At 40.4% G+C, this 19,702-nt stretch overlaps 1 protein-coding gene across 8 annotated transcripts in view; it reads right to left on the bottom strand.

Moving 5' to 3' along the window:
- Window positions 1-19,702, bottom strand: part of CABIN1 (calcineurin binding protein 1) — a 222,795-nt gene that overhangs the window by 131,898 nt on the left and 71,195 nt on the right. For all 8 annotated transcript variants that reach the window (XM_032801282.2, XM_075060054.1, XM_075060057.1 and 5 more), the window contains 2 exons: window positions 7,495-7,677; window positions 3,952-4,283 (listed from right to left, as the gene is read on the bottom strand). In XM_032801282.2, the coding sequence (XP_032657173.1) occupies window positions 3,952-4,283; window positions 7,495-7,677 (515 nt within the window). The remainder of the gene's footprint in view (window positions 1-3,951; window positions 4,284-7,494; window positions 7,678-19,702) is intronic.

Raw genomic sequence — 19,702 nt, 5'->3', positions numbered from 1 at the left:
AGCTAACCCGAGGCAGCAACTGTGTAAAAGAATATGAATCAATGGTCCAAGATAGAAAATTCTGTCCTCTGGAAATTCTGTGGTATAAGCAATCATAATAGTAGAAAGTAACAGAAGTTTTTTGGGAAGTTGAGTGGCAGTTTATTATGCACCAAAAGTAAAAATTATATACACCTCTACCTTGATATAACGCAACCCGATATAATATGAATTGGATATAACATGGTAAAGCAGTGCTCCAGGGGGGTGGGGCTGCGCATTCCAGTGGATCAAAGCAAAATTGATATAATGTGGTTTCACCTATAACGCGGTAAGATTTTTTGGCTCCCAAGGACAGCGTTATATCGAGGTAAAGGCGTATAAACCCTGTATAGACTGTACAGAAATTAAACCATCTACTAGAAATGAGGAAGGGCTGAACTGGCAAAGACGAGATTTAACCCTATGAGTTCCAGGAAAGACAGATATTTGACATGATATTTAGACTACTGTGGCATCCTCTTCTGTGCGATCTACTGCCCAGCCAATAGCCAAACGTGTATATAAAATGTGTCTGTGTATAACATGTGTGTATATATATAGAGAGAGAGTGTAAAACGTGTATATATATATAGTTAGTTAGTTAGTTAGTGAGAGAAAGAGGAAAAAAAACAAAAAAACAAAAAATGTTTTGTGAGGGGTTCTTCAGGCAAGGCAATACTACCCTCTGATCGACTGCTTTGAAGACAGGCTTTCTTACTGGAAGTTGATACAACCACAGTTTGTCAGCAACAGTATTGACAGATTGTGAAAATCCATTGCTGCTCTTAATGATTGGATTTTATGAAGAAATTAATGGCTGTCATATACAAACAGTGTGAAAATATTTTCAAAACTGGCTGTGTTTAAAAACTGGTCATTTTTTTGCTAGATAATGACTACTTTATAGCCAGTCTGAATGCTGGACACATTCCACTTGATTAGTAATACATGTTACAGCTCAATTTGGTGTCTCTTGTGCTGTTAATGCTTTTGTACTACAGTATGACAGAAATTGAGCTCACATGTAAAAAGGTTATGAACACTATAGGAACTGCTATATATTATTCTATGAATATAGATATGTAATAATGACATGAATACTATATATGACCAGGGCAATGAAGGAAATATTCTATATTGAGTTATAAGACTTTCCTGTGTGAATGCATTGATCTAACTTGTATTGGGATTAGTTGAACATTTATTATACGCCAATAATGCTTGAATTCAATGGGAACTGTACATGAAGGCAATACAATGGCTTTCTGGATGAGAATACATAGGTACACATGAAAAAGACAAGGCAGCCAGTTGTTGGCTTCAAAGTGGAGCAGTATGAAGGAACTGGGCCTCCCAGATCTAGGGAATGGTAAGCCTTAGAAAAGAACTAGCTACACAGACAGGATGCTTTATTGTTGTTAAAATGTGTTTCCTCTGAAATGCTTCTGTTCTAAATAAAGACTTAGCTTTAAGGAAGCTGTTTGGTCACCAATCACCATTGTCACTGGGAACAAGACTGCAGGTTTGAGCCCGAGTCAGATCTGGTAAGGTGATCACAGTTGAGACACAGGAGACTGCTACCCTTCACCTGGTGTGAGAGTGGGAGAAATGTGTGTTTCCATCACAAGAAAAAGGTGACAGCCTGAGGCCTAGAGGAGGTATGCTCAAGAAGCCAGGGGTTTTTGGAGGTGCAGTTAGCCCAATAACTATGACAAGCAGTATAATTTCCTTTTCCCATTACCTACCCTCACTGCTATTAGAGTGCATAGTGGAAATTCAATTAATAGACGCTACGGTGTAGGTGAGGAAAGAATACCAGGGGGTAAGATAGTGCAGTCTATCGTTGCACTAGTTTTTCAAATCAAGAGATTTGGGTTCAGATCTTGATTTTGACCAACTGAGAAGTAAGTTTGGTAGTTTCAACTTATTACTCATGGATACTTTATAATTTACTTTAAAAGCTGGCACGATAGGCAGTTGCTGCTCAAGAAAGGCCCAGGGCTAGAATAGCAGTGGTGTTGCAGGCCAAAACTCAGGTGGACTACAAAATTGTGTTGAAGAAACTTTCACAGCATCTGACTGCAGAGCACTTTGCCTCCCTCTAGGCTAGCAGTATCCATCTATAATTTTCATGAGCACCAAATTCTTAAAAAAAAAAAAAAAAAAAAAAAAGTGTTACAGCATGCAAGAGTCACTCAAAACATCCACAGCTGCAAAGATCAATGCTCAACGCATTTTGTATGCTGCTTGATTATGTGGGAGACAGATGGTGCTCTGCAGAAACATGGTTACTTGTTTTGGATGCAAACTAAACATGCTAAATCTAAAATAAAGAAAGGTTACAGTTCAAATCAGAGAGGAAGAGAACTCATGACAGTTTAAGTCCTTTGACAGTAATTCTACCATGAAGAACACATGAAGCTTCATCATGCTGGAGGAGGAAAGTTCGGGGGCTCTTAGGCCAAAGATGCACTAATTCCAACATAGTGACCAAGACATTTTCTGCCCTGTTTAAACCAAGACCACAGGCCTGTGCGCCACAGTCTGCTTTGGAATTGCATTAGGATCCTTGAGGGACTTTTACTCAGTGATTTCTAACAGCCAAGTATCAGAGGGGTAGCCGTGTTAGTCTTTTCCACTACCTGCGTCTGACGAAGTGGGTATTCACCCACGAAAGCTCACGCTCCAAAACGTCTGTTAGTCTATAAGGTGCCACAGGATTCTCTGCTGCTTCTAACAGCCAGTAATTGGTCTACTCAGGGGGAAGTAATGACAGATTACTGGGGCAGGAGACTTAGAAAAGCAATACCCCAGCACAACAATTTGGGTTTATATCAAGTGGGGAAAAGAAATTTCCCTCAAGCCCTAATTCTTATTTTGACCTTAACTTAGTGATAACTAGAATCCTGCATCCATATAGCCATTGTCTGACTACACTACCCATCCAGTGAATGCCATTAGAAAAAAGCATGCATTCCTATGAGATGGGAGGAATGTATTCAGGTTACAAAATCTTGAACTTTTTCAGCTATGTGACTGGAGAAAGAGGTAACGTTTCTGTCTTCATATTGAGCTTATATAACCTTCCCCTTTCCAAATAGTTCCATGACAATACTTCATAAGGAGGAACTGTGCTCCTCTCAAAGCTCTGTTAAAACTATTCTTGACTGACCAGAAAATATCACTGTTGAGGAGGCACAAGACTTCTCTATCCCCAAATGAGAACCCACGCTCTGCAGTACTCCCAAGATAAGGCAGCACAAGAGTCAGAGACCAAATCTGGTATCCAAACCTAGTCTTCTATCTGACAGTGATCTTACATCTGGCCCCGGAGATGCCACAAGCCAGAAACTGAGGGAGATGGGAAGAAAACTAATTCTCACCATACTCAAGTAACCTTCTGGAATACAGCTCTTCTTGTTTTAATATATTAAGGACCTGTAATCTTCTAGTATCAATAAGTATCTATTAATAAATTTACTGCTTTCATTTTTCAAAAAGCTGCATATACACAAAGTCCTAAAATTTAAAAAGTGTGCACACAAAGCATACCTTTTTGCATTCAGATCTCTCAGTGTGTGTATGTGCATCAATTGGTTTGCGCATACCATGCATATGCATGCAAACATAGTTGCCCAATTCTGCACATATACTTTTTAAAATTTAGGTCCAATTTACTAAACTTCCCTATGCCCTGGATGTGGGTAAGCATTATCATCCTCATTTTACAGATGAAGAATCTGAGGTGTCACAAAGGCTAAGTGAATTGATCAAGATCACATAGCATGTCCATGTCAACATTGAGGAGTTCTTAGCCATTTGTTCAGTCCACTTATTTAGTTATAGGTAAGATGTAATTCTTTTTATATTTATAAGAAATAAATAGCTTTAAACACAGCTGCCAGTCATTCTGCCAGTGCTACGTCTTACCTTGTGCGTTTTGCTGTACGTATACAGAAAAGCCAGCCTGTAGAGACTCTTATAGTGCTGGGGGAAACGGCTCAGACACAAACGGAAAGAGGTGATGCACTGTTCCGTCAGGAATTTGCGTTGCTCTTCAAGATCTGCTGGAAGACACTGGGGAAACTCAGATGTGTCTCCACAAGATTCAGCTTTCTTCTTACAGTCCCACTGTGAAGGTGGGGGAACTGTAGCCTTGACAGGGATGCCAGATGATGCTTGGGCATCTAAAAGAACTTTTTGGACACTATGCTCAGCTGCATGATAAGATTCAGAGTTCTCCAAGGGTTCTTCTGATTTTCCTACAAATGAACAAAGGTTCAGCATTTGTGTTTTAGAACTGATGTGTACTGAAAAACTTAAAACCTTTTCTCCATTAAACTATATTCAGAATAATTCCAGAACTTCCCAATATACATATGACTATTCTTGATGTTTAATGAACAAGACACCTTCAAACGCCTCGAGAAACATATATATAATCATTTATCAAGAGGAAGGCAATTTTAGAATCACAGGTTTTAGGGGTGGAAGGGACTATTATGATTACCTAATCTGAATTCCTGAATAACACAGGCCAAAGAATTCCACCCAGCTTTAACTGCACTCTTAAACAATTGCATACCACTTGAAATTTATTAAATATTTTGGATGGTTTTCTACATTTTCATAAATATTGTATTCTGTGTTGTATTTGAATATTGTATTCTGTGTTGTAATTGAAATCAAAGTGTATATTATTTTTTATTACAAATATTCGCACTGGAAAAATGAACAATATAAGAAACAGTATTTTTCAATTCACCTCATACAAGTACTGTAGTGCAATCTCTATCATGAAAGTGCAACTTGCAAATGTAGATTTTTTTTTGTTACATAACTGCAATAAAAAACAAAACAATGTAAAACTTCAGAGCCTACAAGTCCACTCAGTCCTACTTCTTGTTCAGCCAATCACTAAGACAAACAAGTTTGTTTACTTTGACAGGAGATAATGCTGCCCTTTTCTTATTTACAATGTCACCAGATTGTAAGAACAGGCATTTGCATGGCACTTTTGTAGCCAGCATCGCAAGGTATTTACATGCCAGATATGACAAACATTTGTATGCCCCTTCATGCTTCGGCCATCATTCCATACACCTGAGGGCATTCTGCGCCAAAAAATTAAAAATTCTGTGCACAACATTTTAAAATTCTACAAGTTTTATTTGTCAATAAATAAACGCAGAGGCTCCAGCATGGCAGTGGGGAACTCAGGCCACTGTCTGGGCGAAGGTGGGAGATCACCCTGCAGCCTCCCCACCCCTGGGACATAGACTAAGTGGTGAGGCTGCACCTGACCCTGACACAGCACAAGGCCTGGGCCTGCCCAAGGAACATCCTGGGGCGCTGCCCCTCTGCACCAGGTGCACCTAGTGTGGGCAGGCAGGCAGGCTCAACCAAGCAGGATCCAAGTGTGAAAGGGCTCAGAGTGGGGGATCCAGGTGTGGGATGAGAGGGGATCTGGTATGGGATAATCTGGATGTAGGCAGATTGTAGGGGGGGATTTGGATGTACAGAGGCTCATTGGGGGGGGGTTACAGGTGCAGGGGCAATGGGACTCTACAGCAGCTTCCAGGTGAGGGTGGTTGAAACTCAGTGGGGGAGTGTGGTGTGGTGGGGTGGGGGTCTGGGTGCATTTAGCTGGGGATCAGTGGCATGGATGTCTGGATGTAGGGGCTCAAGATGGTGTGGGGGGGTGAGGTTCATCAGGGTGGAGGTTTGAGTGCAGAAAGCAGAGTAGGGGGTGGTCTGGGGTGCAGGTCTGGAGGCAGAGGGGCTCCAGATGCAGGGATTGAGGTTTAGTGGGGTAGGGTTCAGGTATGGAGTGCTAGGGAGGTTCTGGGTTTACGGGATGAGGCTGGCAGGAGTGTCTGGGTATGGAAGGTCCAGATCCACGGAGGCTGGGAGGATGGAGGGAGCAGCTTCCCATACAGTGACCTCCCCCTCCCATAGCTGAGGTGTGATGGGGGCAGGAAGCAGGGGAGGATGCTTAGCTTCCTGCAGTTGGGGGAGGTTTCTGGGGGTTGGTCTGACACAGCCCCAGCCACTCCTTGCAGGGGAAGAATAAGTCCTGTCCTCTCCTGCCTCCAGCCCAGCCAGGACTAGCAGCTGATCGCAGCTCAAGGTAGGAGCCACTGGCTAGGGTGTCCCCAGCCTCATGTTGATTTACCTCTCTGAAGGCTGCTCTGGGTGGCCTGAAACAATGTACCTGCGCTGCTAGGGAATAGTGTGTGATTGCTCTTGCAGCGTCCCTGTCAGAATGTCATTTTTCTGTGTGGAAGCCAAGAAATCTGTGGGGGACATGAATTCTGCACACACACACTGTCGCAAAATTTCCCCAGGAGTAATTCCAGAGGATGTGCTTCCATGCCGATGACGCTCATTAAAAAAATGTGTTAATTAAATTTGTGACTGAACTCCTTGGGGGAGAATTGTATGTCCCCTGCTCTATTTTTTTGTACCCACATTCTGCCATATATTTCATGTTATAGCAATCTTGGATGATGACCCAGCACATGTTGTTCATTTTAAGAAAAACTATCACTGCAGATTTGACAAAATGCAAAGAAGGTACCAATGTGAGATTTCTAAAGATAGCTTCAGCCACTCGTCCCAAGGTTTAAGAATCTGAAGTGCCTTCCAAAATCTGAGAGGGATGAAATGTGGAGCATGCTTTCAGAAGTCTTAAAAGACCAGCACTACAATGCGGAAACTACAGAACCCAAACACCAAAAAAGAAAATCAACCTTCTGCTGGTGGCATCTGACTCAGATAATGAAAAGGAACATGCGTTGGTCCACACTGCTTTGGACTGTTATCGAGCAGAACCCATCATCAGTATGGACGCACGTCCTTTGGAATGGTGGCTGAAGCATGAAGGGACATATGAATCTTTGTCGCATCTGGCATGCAAATATCTTGTGATGCTGGCTACAACAGTGCCATGAGAATGCCTGTTCTCACCTTCAGGTGACATTGTAAGCAAGAAGCGGGCAGCATTATCTCCTGCAAATGTAAACAAACTTGTTTGTCTGAGCGATTGCCTGAACAAGAAGTAGGATAGAAGACTCGCAGGCTCTAAACTTTTACATTGTTTATTTTTGAATGCAGGTTTTTTGTAGGTAATTTTGCATTTGTAAGTTCAACTTACATGATAAAGAGATTGCACTATAGTACTTGTATTAAGCTAATTGAAAAATACTATTTTGTTTCTTTACAGTGAAAATACTTGTAATCAAAAATAAATATAAAGTGTGCACTGTACACTTTGTACTCTGTTTTGTAACTGAAATCAATATACTTGAAAACGTAAAAACATCCAAAAATATTTAAATAAATGGTATTGTTATTGTTTAAACAGTGAGATTAATAGTGATTTTTTTTTAAATCATGATTAATTTTTTTAATCACTTGACAGCCCTAGTCATCACAGAAGCTGCTGTGAGTTACATAATAAAATGATTGTACCTCTTTCCTCTTCAGATCCTAGAGTTTCTTTGCAGGATGCCATCACATCTGAACAGGAAGTGGAAATCCTCTTCTCTGAGTAAGGCTTCCTCGAATCATCTTGAGAACTGGTAGGTTCATTGAAGATGTCCTGTGTGGAGCTGGAATCAGAGAGGACCACTGCTGTGCTGTCCTGACTCCTTTCTGCAAAAAAAGGAAAACGAGGTAAAGAACGAATACGCTACTTCATCCACACCACAGGAAACATTAGGATCAAACAGTCCTCTATCTTAAACCATGAGTTAGTGTTTTCTCTTCAATCTAAGTAGTATAATGACTGCAACCATTCTGTAAAGTTTTCTCTATTGTAACGCATGAACCTATGCCAACCAAATTTACTGTCTAAAAGGTAAATTTAATTTTTTTTTGTAATCTGTCTTCTACAATTTATTGCCATGTTCATCCCTCACCTGTTTGTTCCAAGAACGGAAAATTTAACTGTTTTATTTCATAAGCAGTTGCTAAGTATTCATGTAGATTTCATTTTTCAAATGACTTCCTGGGATATCTAATCAGGTTAGAAACCTCATACAAGGGAGTTGATGCACAACTCTGATAAGCAGTCACCTTTAGGATAGAATGTAGCCAACATTTTACACTCAGAACATTCAGCAGTTTTACTGTGCCACTTGTGGCATCTCAAAAGGCAGGTGGGATAACTTTGGTACACTAGTTAAAAATCTGAATCCACTAGAAATCATTTGCTAGGGGAAGACCACAAACATCAAGATTTCTAAGAATTTTTGGAAGGAGTTCCTGCAAAGGATAGAGGATCGATGTAATGAGAGATGCAAAAGACCTAACAGAATGATCATTGACATCATCCACCTGACAGGAGTTTGATACAGTCCATTGAATGGTCTACTGCTTAGCATCTTGCTAAGATCTGGGTTTAAAATAGATAAAGATTCTTGAACTTCAGGCTAGCAGCTGTACTTAATTTGTAATGAAAATGGTGCTGGGGCTCAAGCAATTTTTTTACTTTCATAACTGATGTGGCAAGCCCAGAAGTGCCACGGCTATGAGCTGCCAAGACTAGAGGTGCCAGGGCACCTGACACAAATTAAGCAATGGCTAGCAGACAGAAGAGTGAGGGAAGTGATTCAGTCTTGGTGGGTACAGCTGATTAGAGTAATGTATCACACCTGTTGACTGTAGTACAGTTTAGAGGGGGTTGTTAGCCCTTTCAGCTGTAGTTGTTTCAGCACACAAAACAGTTGTACAAGGCTGTGATTATAGTGGGATAAAAACTGCACCCTAGAATAAAGAAACAAGTGAAAACTTCTCAGATACCTCTGAGATCAGTCTAATATATCCTTAGTCACTAGGTCAGGGTTTGTCAGAGACAACCTGACTGGAACTGGAACAGCCCATCCACATGCAGGCTCTAAAACTCCAACACAACTACAGAAAAAGATGCACACTTTCTTCCTCACATGGGGAAAAAACATATTTTTCTATAATTTTCCACCAGCAAAATCCAATGTCTGATGTGAAATCCTAGCAGACAGAGTTCTCTCTATATCTAAAGCCCATGAATGAATTTATTCCCTTTACCAGACATAGGATTGGTTCAACCGATAAAAAAGTTTTATACAATTAACTGCATGCAAAAAGACTGACAAGTATCTGACACTGAAGACCAGTGCAGTCCCTCTGCATTCATATTCATAATATGATCAAGAATAAAATGAAAAAATGCTCAGCAACAGAGAGCTTCAACAGAGGAGCTGGCAGTATAAATAAATCCCTCCCTTCCTATACATTTACACAGTGCAGATAGAGAGCAGAGATGCCTCTTATGGATGTGTCTTAACCAGATAAACCCTCTCCCCAGACGTCAACTTACAGAACAGGTATTACTTGTTTTGATTCCAAAAAGATTAAAATGCAATTTGATGAAACCTATGGGTTTTTCATTTGGCCCATGAAGAAACCCTGCATATCCAGTGAAAAGGTCTTATCAAACTGCACCTGGAAAAATGAATTAGGGGAGGGGGTTCCTGGCTTCCTAATAGGAAGTTTTACAGTTTCTTAGTGATGACAGACTTTATATAGAAATGATATAATTACAAAAGAATGGGAGAGGAAAGATTCTGAATGGAGGTCAGTCAAGCTTTCATGACTCATTTGCAGAGCTTTAAGAATGTTCTTTGATTACGTGGATATAGCCGAACACCTTGTGAGTATCGGGAAAAAAAAGTTATGTTTTACACTTCCAAGGTTTGGAAATTGATTGCAAAGTTTTGAGGGATAAAATAAAAGATATTTTCTCTTGCCCACAGTGGTTCTTAGTAGTTTTATAACATCCTGAAAGATTGGTTGAATGACAGCACCAACAGCAAAAGCCTTGATACAGACAACTAACACACTCCATATTTACAGCAATTCATCCAACAGATATTTTTTTCAAATGGGAGAAACTCAGGCATCTGCTTCAGAAGTAGGTTAGAGGTTGAGTTAGAAGCCTGCAGATGCACAAATACAGCAGTTGCAAGACTATAAATGTTTCATTATCCCATAAGCACTGAAGTTAGTTTTGATGCACAGCCTGTGACAGATGAAAAGTCGAAATGCTGGAATGGGAATCAAGAATGTCTGGTATACACAGTGAGTTTGAGAGAGCCACATCAGTTACTAGGAAATTATACTAACCTCTCTCAGAATAAAAAATGATGCTCATAGGCTCTGAGCTAGCATGTTATATTTCAAATATCTGCGTATCAATGAGGTTTTTCATCCCAAGGGAGCAAATGTTAAGTCTTCCTTTTCAAATCTTAACTAGCAATCTCAGCTTGAAGTTTCTACTAAAAAGTGTAGATATGTTGATATGCACGGGTGTATGTGCTGCTCTCTCTTTCGGCTATTTCTACAATAGCCAGACAGACACCCAATATTTCAACCACATCATCATCTAACCCTGCTCTGAGCACCCAACATAGTGGTAAAAACGCAAGCACCCATCAATGTTTTGTCTGCACAATGACTCCCAACATTGCTTTTGTTGATGGAGCTGAGATGATGGGCTGCAACAATAGAAATTTTTTCAAAAGGAAAGCAAGTGCAACCCAAGCTGGGGTGGCGGGTGGAAGGATGTTTTGTGCTGTTGCATCTAAGACATTTTTAATGATTTCTTCTGACTTCCACGTTTTCAGTGTACATTTCCCAGAAATGTTTAGAAAGATTGTCAATTGATTTTTTTAAATATTAAAATAAATCAGGACTGCTAAGTAGAAGACATGAGTAAATGTAGTGTCTTCATTTCTTTTTCACAGGCTCCAAAGGAACTAAAGAAGAGAGGGTTACAGGGACACTTTCTTAAATTGCTAAGTGTTAATTACGGTGTATAGGGCATTTAAAGAATGACTATGCTTCCTTCTTTCACCTGCTCTGACCATTGATATATTACACGGTGGTGTGTATTACTTCGGAGTATACACCAAGGTGAGACTAAGATAAGATAAGGTGTGGTCTGAGTAGAAACGAAAATACTTTACATATTCAATGCACTCCACCCCCAGCTGCTATTGAAATTCAGCCTAAAAATCGTAAAATGAGTCTGAGATTATTAGGTTGTTGCGAGGATTCAGCTAATAGTAATTCAGAGGATGGGAAGTGCGAATATCCACACATTACAGATATTCTTTGCTCAAAATACCTTAAAACATATACATTAGTGCATCAAGATTCAGACTCCATCTGAAGAAGTTCCTAAATGGGACACACTTTGAACCTGCACTGCAAATAACAATGGGAACAAGAGCTAGGGGTTCCAAAATTAGGCCTCTCCAAAGACACTATATTAGTTATGTATGAAAGGATTCCAGACTTAGAGTTCTTCAGAAGGTCAGTGTGTTGTGAGTCAGGATGTAAGTGGACTACCTCAGCAGTAGTTGGAATCTGTAGGACAGTGCTATGGAATCAGGCATGGATTCACTAATAGGAGAAATCATCAAACTAGACAACTCAGCACTGACTGTATGGATCATTCTGGGGAGTGGGGTGTCTTCCAGGAACCCCCAATTTTCCCCTCACTTCCTTTTACTTCACTTACCCTCGAATGCCTCCTATTGCTGTAACTGTCCCACTGTCAAGAAGAGCTGTTCATGGCTCTCTTTGGAGCCTATCAGTGTCATTCCTCTAATTAAGCAGAGAGGACTGCTAAAGAGCAACACCAGGCACTCTCTCCCCCAGAAAAGACGAGTGAATCACCTTCTCAGTTCTCCCATGCTAGTAACAATTTCAGGTTCTGGACTGTGATTCTTCCATGGTAGTTTACTGTGATGTCAGACTGCCAGACTAGCCATCTGCATGGTTCAGTTTGTGCGTGTGAGCAGGAGCCCAGAGAGAGAGAGACTGGACTCAAGACTATATTAGCTTTCATTATTAAGAAATGATTAAAACATACATAGTGCTGTACGTTTATCTGGAATTTTACAAACGTTCCCTGCCAAAAAAGTCTTAAAAGCTAAGAAAGAAAAAAAGGTAACACATGGCCTAGTAGTTTAGGAAAGGTGATTACTATTAAGGGTTGGAAAGATCCCTAAAAGCTTAGACTATAAGATATTCAGAGCAGGAGTTGTACATTCCTGCACTTAATACATTTTTGGCACAACTGTAATAATACATGAGATTTAAAATGCAGTTTTATTCTGAGAAATGACTAGAGCTGGTTGAAAAGTTTCAGGATTTTTTGATTTTTTTTTTTTAACCTAGAAGGGATACATTTCATGAATATTTTTTCCATTTCTCAAACAACTTTAGAAGTGACTATGTATAGTATATGTGGCACTGTAAAGCTACTTGTTTATTGTTTCAATAACTTCTATGATCAAATGTGCTCAGTTTACAAGCAAAGAGATGCTTTCTGACTGCCAGTTCCACAAACAGCCTAGAATCTGAGAATCAAGCTGTGTTCTTTCTGTTTCATCCAAGAGCACCAGCAGTGAAGGTCCCAAATTAAACACTCGTGACACCTACAGAACTCCAAATTATACTTTCAGCAAAACCTGCATAAACTCAGTGTAAGAGATTCTCTCCTTTCCTAAGTCAATGTATATGCAATTGCGGCCCTGTTGCAAGGTCTGGTGAAGGGAGTATGCTGATGGGATCATTATGGGGATTCTATTTAAAGCAGCCCCTGGGGAGCCTTATGTTATCCCACGGGACTATTTACAGTTCTCTCAGCAGCCCATAACTGGAGGATGAAAAGGTGGGGTAAAGTCACATTTGCCCTGCTACTTCCAAGATTCTGAGTTCTGTGCTGCGCCTTGAAGAGTTTTAGCAAAGAATTACACCAAATGCCTTCAGTATGTTTGCACAGGTGTAACTGCGGAAAAAAAATCAGTTTGTTGATGAGCATGGGAAGGAATGGAATCCAACTCACGCCTTAATAGCTGTAGTGTCTCTGCACCACTAACAGTAGTAAAAGACAAAAACGTATAGGGTAAATTTTTATAAATTTTAGAAGTCAATGGGAAAAAACGATGGGACTCAGGCATGTACATCACTTAGGCACTTTAGTGACAATGGGTACGATTTTCTAAACTCAGTAGACATGACTCGGACTACACAAAGGGAGCAGATCTGCTGAACATAAAGGTGCATTTTTACATAGTCACCTTTTGAAGCAGAACTGCACTTTATAGAGGGATCTGAAGGAGGAAAGAGGGAGTCTTGGTAAATAAGAAGAGGGAGTCAATTCCTGGCATGGGGGTAGCAAAAGTAAAGGTACGAACTTAGAAAAAAGCATTTGAAGGCACACATGGGGAGAGTGTGACCAAAGGAGAAGAGCAGAAATATAGAGAGGGGCAAAATAAGTTATGTAAGGATTAGAATTAAGAGTTGAATTAACGTGTTAAGAGACAGAAGAGAGAAAAGGGGAGTGTGCACTGTGTCTTCTCTTCAATGGTGATGAGAAAAGCAAAGAAAAATCAGAATACTTACCAGCTGAAAGAGAGAGATATGCTGCAAGCATCAGCTCACTGCCAAATGGTCAAATCAGGGCTGTAGTTGCTTGTCTTAACCAAATTTAAAAGGCCATCTATTAGAAAAGCGTACTTCTACATTGAGACATTTCAAGAGTGACGAGGTGACTGAGAAGAAATGTGGGAAGGAACAGAATTTCCACCTATTTGAGGCAAGAGACCTGACAAATACTCCCCCAGGTCTTGAAGACCGGAATTTGAAACGGCTATGTCTTTTTACTGATATTATGTTTCTATAACAAAAGCTGAGATCAATTTTTGAAATCTACTGCTTGTGGTAATTTAATACCTTATGTTAAAAGAGGGGAGCCTTGTGGTTGGAATGCAGCAGCAGAAGAGAACAAAGCAAGGAGCCATATATTCTGCAGCTGTGGTATGTACTGCAGAATTGTGCTCACAAATCTAAACCTTAAGAACTCGTTTAAATGTCTAGTTCTTATAGTTGGGCAGGAAACCTTAAAAATGTGAACCAAGAGCAAGTGATGGACAGACAGAAGATTTCAGTTATACAGTAGAAACATCAGAGAGCAGGCAGTGTTTGGTAAAGACTCAGGCCCCAATCCTGCAAACATACATGTATTTAACTTCAAGCACATGAACAGTCCCACTGAACTTGCCTAAATCCCAATTACATGATTACATGCTTTGTTGAATCAAGGTCCAAAGGAGGAGGCTAAGGAGAGAAAACAGAGAGATGTCCTCTGTGTTGCAAAAGAAGAAGCCAGGACAATTACCCTTCCATGAAAATCCTCTAATCTCACATTACTAGAGATTTTGGGATATCACACATACCAGAAGGGTTGAGATTTCTCTTTACTATGATCCTCCAGAAACAAAAGAAAAATAATTGATTGGTTAAGACTAGAAGGATGTAAAGAAGTTAAAATAAAATTGTACCTCAGTAAAAAAGTAACTTTTGTTTCAAACACAAAACAAACTAACAAGCCCTTTCCTTTTCCCAAATTTTTTTTAAAAAACCCTCAAATATCTTCGGACACAGAGCCCCACTGTGCAGGAGGGAGAAGCAGAAAGGAAAAGTGCCTTTCGTCCTGTTTACAAAGAGGTTTTGACTTCTGTTGACATGTTGTTACAGAAACATATTTGGATACAGGCCTTGTTAGAAAGATAATTTCAGGATTTGAAAAATTAATGCAGATAGACCCTTTACCTACAACTTTAATGTTTCAAACTTCAAAATTAACATTGTTCATAGACTGCAAGGAAGGGAAGGGAACTTTCATTAAACATTGCTGTAATTTCCATTCCATTGTATCTGGTGAAGACTTTTTAGCCATTCAGGTGGCTAAAGAAAAAGTATTTACCCATGACATTTTAAAGAACTAGAACTTCTATCAAATCTCAGTTTTCTTCTTAAAAGTATGTTAAGGCTAATCTAGTTTCTGACTGACTGAAGTTCACAAGGCTGATCCATAAATCAAAGTAGAATAGTTCTATTCTATAAGAGCACAGGAAGCCATTGCCATTCTATTTCACTAATATCCAAATGAAAACGTGCGTGTGCCCCTATCACTTATATTAAAACAATTTTTTTCCAAATAACTTTGAAAAAGGATCAGTGTCTCTTTTAATAAAAAAGAGCACCTCAGCTCTTCTTTAGGACCAGGAGATCATTATTCTTTGTCAACATTCTACTCCATTGATGTGAACTCTTTACATATAGCAGTATGCAAATAGAATATACCTTGCTATTTGAACTGCGGATGTTCACTGGCATGGCAGGAACGGAAAAAGAAGGGGACAGTGGTGTGTAAAAATGTGAGACTGGCCTGAAGCAGCAAGTATTCAATAGCACTGGACAAGAGGCTATGTGCAAAGGCATAGGTATAATGTAGTAAACCTCTTAGAATAGAATGTTGACTGGCAGAATCTGTGTTGCGTTATGAAACTGTGAATGTCCTTGCAAAGGAGGTAGTAAGTAACTAGAAAGGTAAGAAAGTAAAGCCTTTTTGCAGCTGTATTAATAAGGTAGTTAGTTTTTATCAGTGAAGTTGCTATTCAACTTGATTGATAAATTCCCCACATTCCACCCCATAAAACTCTTTTTTGAGATGAGAGAGGAGCGGGAGAAGGTCCTAGGTGCAGCTATATCTGTGGGAAGATACCAGGTTCAAAGAGAAGAAAGGGTAAAACATACAGCTTCCTCTTTAGAATACTATCCTGGAAATCGGGAGGAAGGGCATGGGTTCTAGTAGCTATAAGAAGGTCTTTCAACTGGGGTAGATATTCAGATAGTGGTAGAAAAAGGTGCTAAAACAAAGAGAGTTAAACAAATGTGAGCTGTACACAAAGCTGCTCTGGTATGTGACATATGTATTTAAATTCATTTTAAAGTAAAGAAAAACCTTTGAACCACCATATTTATGGAGTGGTAACAGATTACGTTTATCAAAAGCATCAGACTCAGACTTTTCCACTTCATAAGGATGGTTGTTCAAAGGCTGTGGCTTCACCGATTTACTGAATGGAGAATATAGTATTGTTACTTACCTTGGCAGTAACTAGAGTTCTTTTAGATACGTGATTCCTATGTGTATTCCACTTGAGGTATTCATGTGCTCCATGAGCCTGAAGATCAGAAAATTTTTGCTAGCAATGTCAGCTGATCCAGACCTGCATCCTTCTCCTCATGCTCCAAACTGAGGGGCGGTGAAAACTGACTACCCCTCCAGTTCCTTCTGTACCACAAATAACCTTTGGAAGTATTTGCAGCAGAGGGGAAAGAGTGCACTGACAGATCCTATGCAAAGAAGGCTGGATCTTGCTCCTGCCTGTTTATTGATATAATAAATTGCTGTCCTGTCGTCTGACATGATCTGAACATGCAGGGTCTGAATAAGTGGGAGAAATCACTTGAAGACATCATGCACTGACTGCAGATCCAGAAGGCTGTCGTGTAGCTGGGATTCTTGTTGGGTACCACTACCCTGTGCTACATGTTCATTCAGATGGCCTCCCCAGCCTAGTACGGAGGCCTCTGTGACCCATTTTTTCATGAGTTGAGGAGGGACGAAGAGACCCCCCCCCACCATACACACTGTTAATCTGTTTTCCCACCAGGTAAGCTAAGTCAGAACTCTATAGGGACGTGAGACTGATTTGTTCGCAACCACACCTGTAGATATCAGAGATGAAGTCTCATAAAGAGCGTCACATACATATAAGAGGCCATGTGATGTAGAAGAAAGAGATAGCATCATACTGTTGTCTGAGGCATAGTTGAAGCTGACTGATGAGCTCCTTCATAGCTTGGAACCTGTCCAGAGGTAGATATACTTTGGCTCTGATCAAATGCAGGGTTGTTCTAATAAAAGGTATAATCTGCATGGGAGCTAAAAATGGACTTTTCTACATTTACTTGGAGACCTAATGAACACAGGAGTTGGACTAAAGATAGGGCTGCCCTCTGAACTTCTTGGTACAGCTTCCCCATGAGTCGCCAGTACTCCAAGGTACTGCAATAATATTGGTGTGCCCTGATAATTCAAATGTGCTACCACTACCAACGACACCTTTGTGAATACTCATAGCACCATCAAGAGATCGAAGGGGATCACTCCGTACTGGTAACGGTCCAAGCAGATGGTGCATTGAAGGAACCTCCTGTGTGCTAGGTGGATCTCTGTGTGGAAATAGGCACTCTTTAAATCAGGAGCTGTGAACTAGTGCGTTTGTTTAGAGGGGGAACTATAGAAGCCAGGGTGATCATCTGAACCATAGGAGGCAGATGAAGGTATTCAGCTGTCTGAGACCTAGTACGCCCCTCCAGCCTACTTTCTTCTTGAGGATTCTTCTTCTTTCGTATGTCAACTTGAAAAGCAACATTAAAAGGTCAATATCCAAGTTTGTCATCTGTTCTATGGCTTCAGGTGACCTGGAATAAATCAAGGCTTTCCCTTCAGAGAAAGGCCATGTGAGGGCAGTGATTCACTAGTTGTTCCCTGGTTTGGATGTCTATTCTACATTCACCTATCAGGCTATCCTTCATTTTCCATTTGTGTAGTTGTAATTACAAACATCTGTGTGAGATTCTGATGTGGTTTCCTGTGATCCAAAGCTTTTGTGGCATGGTGAAGCTAGATGGTTGGTCTATTGGATCTGTGATCAGGTCTTTGTTCTTTACCTCCAACACTTTCCCCACAGCCTCTGCACCACTTGGTTTTTGCTGATAGTCCCGAGGTCTTGAGAGCTTGGCAGAAGGGATTCCTGGACCAAAGGCAACAATTTTGGAGGAGTTTTGAGATCATCATAGATGAGTTTGTTATTGCATGGTTGTACCCCTGTATTACTGCTGCTTCTCTTCAGTAGTAATAGTAAAATATGGGTGAAGACGTGAAGCCAGATATTCAACTCCTGAGAAAGCAAAATTACTCAAGATTGTAACTCTTTGCAATCAGCTTTGATTTAACTAAGGGATTTCACACAATGGGGCGACTGGGAAACAAAATGGCAGACGAAATTCTATGTTGCTAAATGCAAAGTCATGTTCACTGAAAAACATAATCCCAATTATACATACAAAATAATGGCATCTAAATTGGCTGTTACCACTCAAGAAAGAGATCTTGGGGTCATCGTGGATAGTTCTCTTAAAACATTTGCTGTATGTGCAGAAGCAGTCAAAAAAAAAAGTTCAAAAGAACAGACTGTTAGGATCTCTTAGGAAACAGTTAGATAATTCGATGGAAAATATCATAATGTCCCCATATAAATCCATGGTACATGCCCACACCTCGAATACTGCTTGCAGTTCTGGTTGCCGCCCCATCTAAAAATAAATAAATAATAAAACAAAATAGAATTGGAAAAAGTACAGAGAAAGGAAACAAAAATGACTAGGAGTATGGAGCAGCTTCCATATGAGGGGAGATTAAAAACACTGGAACTGTTCATCTTGGAAGGGAGACGACGACGACTAAGGGGAAATATATTAGAGGTCTATAAAACCATTAATGATATGGACAAATTGAATAAAGAAGTGTTACTTAACCCTTAATATAACAAAAGAACCAGGTTGACCCAATGAAATTAATAGGCAGCAGGTTTAAAATAAACATAATGAAGTACTTCTACGTTCAACCCATGGAACTCATTGCCAGGGAATGCTGTGAAAGCCAAAAGTGGCTATTAGCTAAGATGGTTAGGGATGCAACCCCATGCTGTGGGTTCCCCTAAGCATCTGACAACCAGAAGTTGGTACTGGATGACAGGGAATGGATCACTTGGTAACTGCCCTGTTGTGTTCATTACCTCTGAAGCATCTGGCACTGGCCACTGCTGGAAGACAGGATACTGGGCTAGATGGACCATATGTATGACCCAGTATGTTCGTTCTTATGTTCTTAAGATGGAGACCCAGGTGGCTGTCTGCAAGGTGTGAGCATCTGTTCCCCAACTGGTCCAAGCTAGTTTGTGGATTACATTGTTCCCAGTTTTTATCTTGGTATATTCATCTTGGAGAAGAGGAAATATCTTGAGCAGAATATTTTCCCTTGGGCTGAAGCGGTACCAGTTCTATGGCTCACGGATGGAGCAGGAGTCTGTTTCCTTTCTGAGCATTTTATGAGAGGGGTCACTGAAGGGGGAACATGGAAGGGAATTCTGGAGGGAGAACAGACAGGAACTCTGTCATATCACCGGCAGTGATAACCTCTAGAACCCATCTGTTTGACATTATATGGTGCCATGCTGAGAAAAAGTGAACTAGATGACCTCCAAAATAGGGTGTAGGAGTCCTGTGTATGTGTTAGGGGCCTGATTCTTGGCTTCTGAAAGCCCCATCAAAGGGATTGCTTGGTTTGAGGCTAAGGCTGGAAGAATGAAGAGGAAACGTTCTGCTTACTGTGTTGTAATCTTGGTGTTTGGTAGCAACTTATAAGTCCTTTGATGGTAGAACGGTTATGGGGCTGGATGCTGCCTGTAAGACTGAGGTTCAGGATACCTCCTCTGTGGTCCCAGGATATAGATACCCAGAAAGTGAAAAATTGCTCATGGGTTTTTAAGTGTATGTAACAATTAATCTTTTTTTCATGCTGAATGGGTTATTTCTCTCAAAAGGCAGATCCTCCACAGTGGACCGAACTTCTTTGGTAAATCTGGAGGATTGGAGCCATGAAGCCCTTCTCATAATTATAGATGCTGCCATTGACTAGGAGGGTAATTAA

This window comes from Chelonoidis abingdonii, chromosome 22 (genome assembly GCF_003597395.2).
Source record: "Chelonoidis abingdonii isolate Lonesome George chromosome 22, CheloAbing_2.0, whole genome shotgun sequence".
NCBI classification, from domain to species: Eukaryota; Metazoa; Chordata; order Testudines; family Testudinidae; genus Chelonoidis; species Chelonoidis abingdonii.
This window is presented reverse-complemented; position numbering and strand designations above follow the sequence as displayed.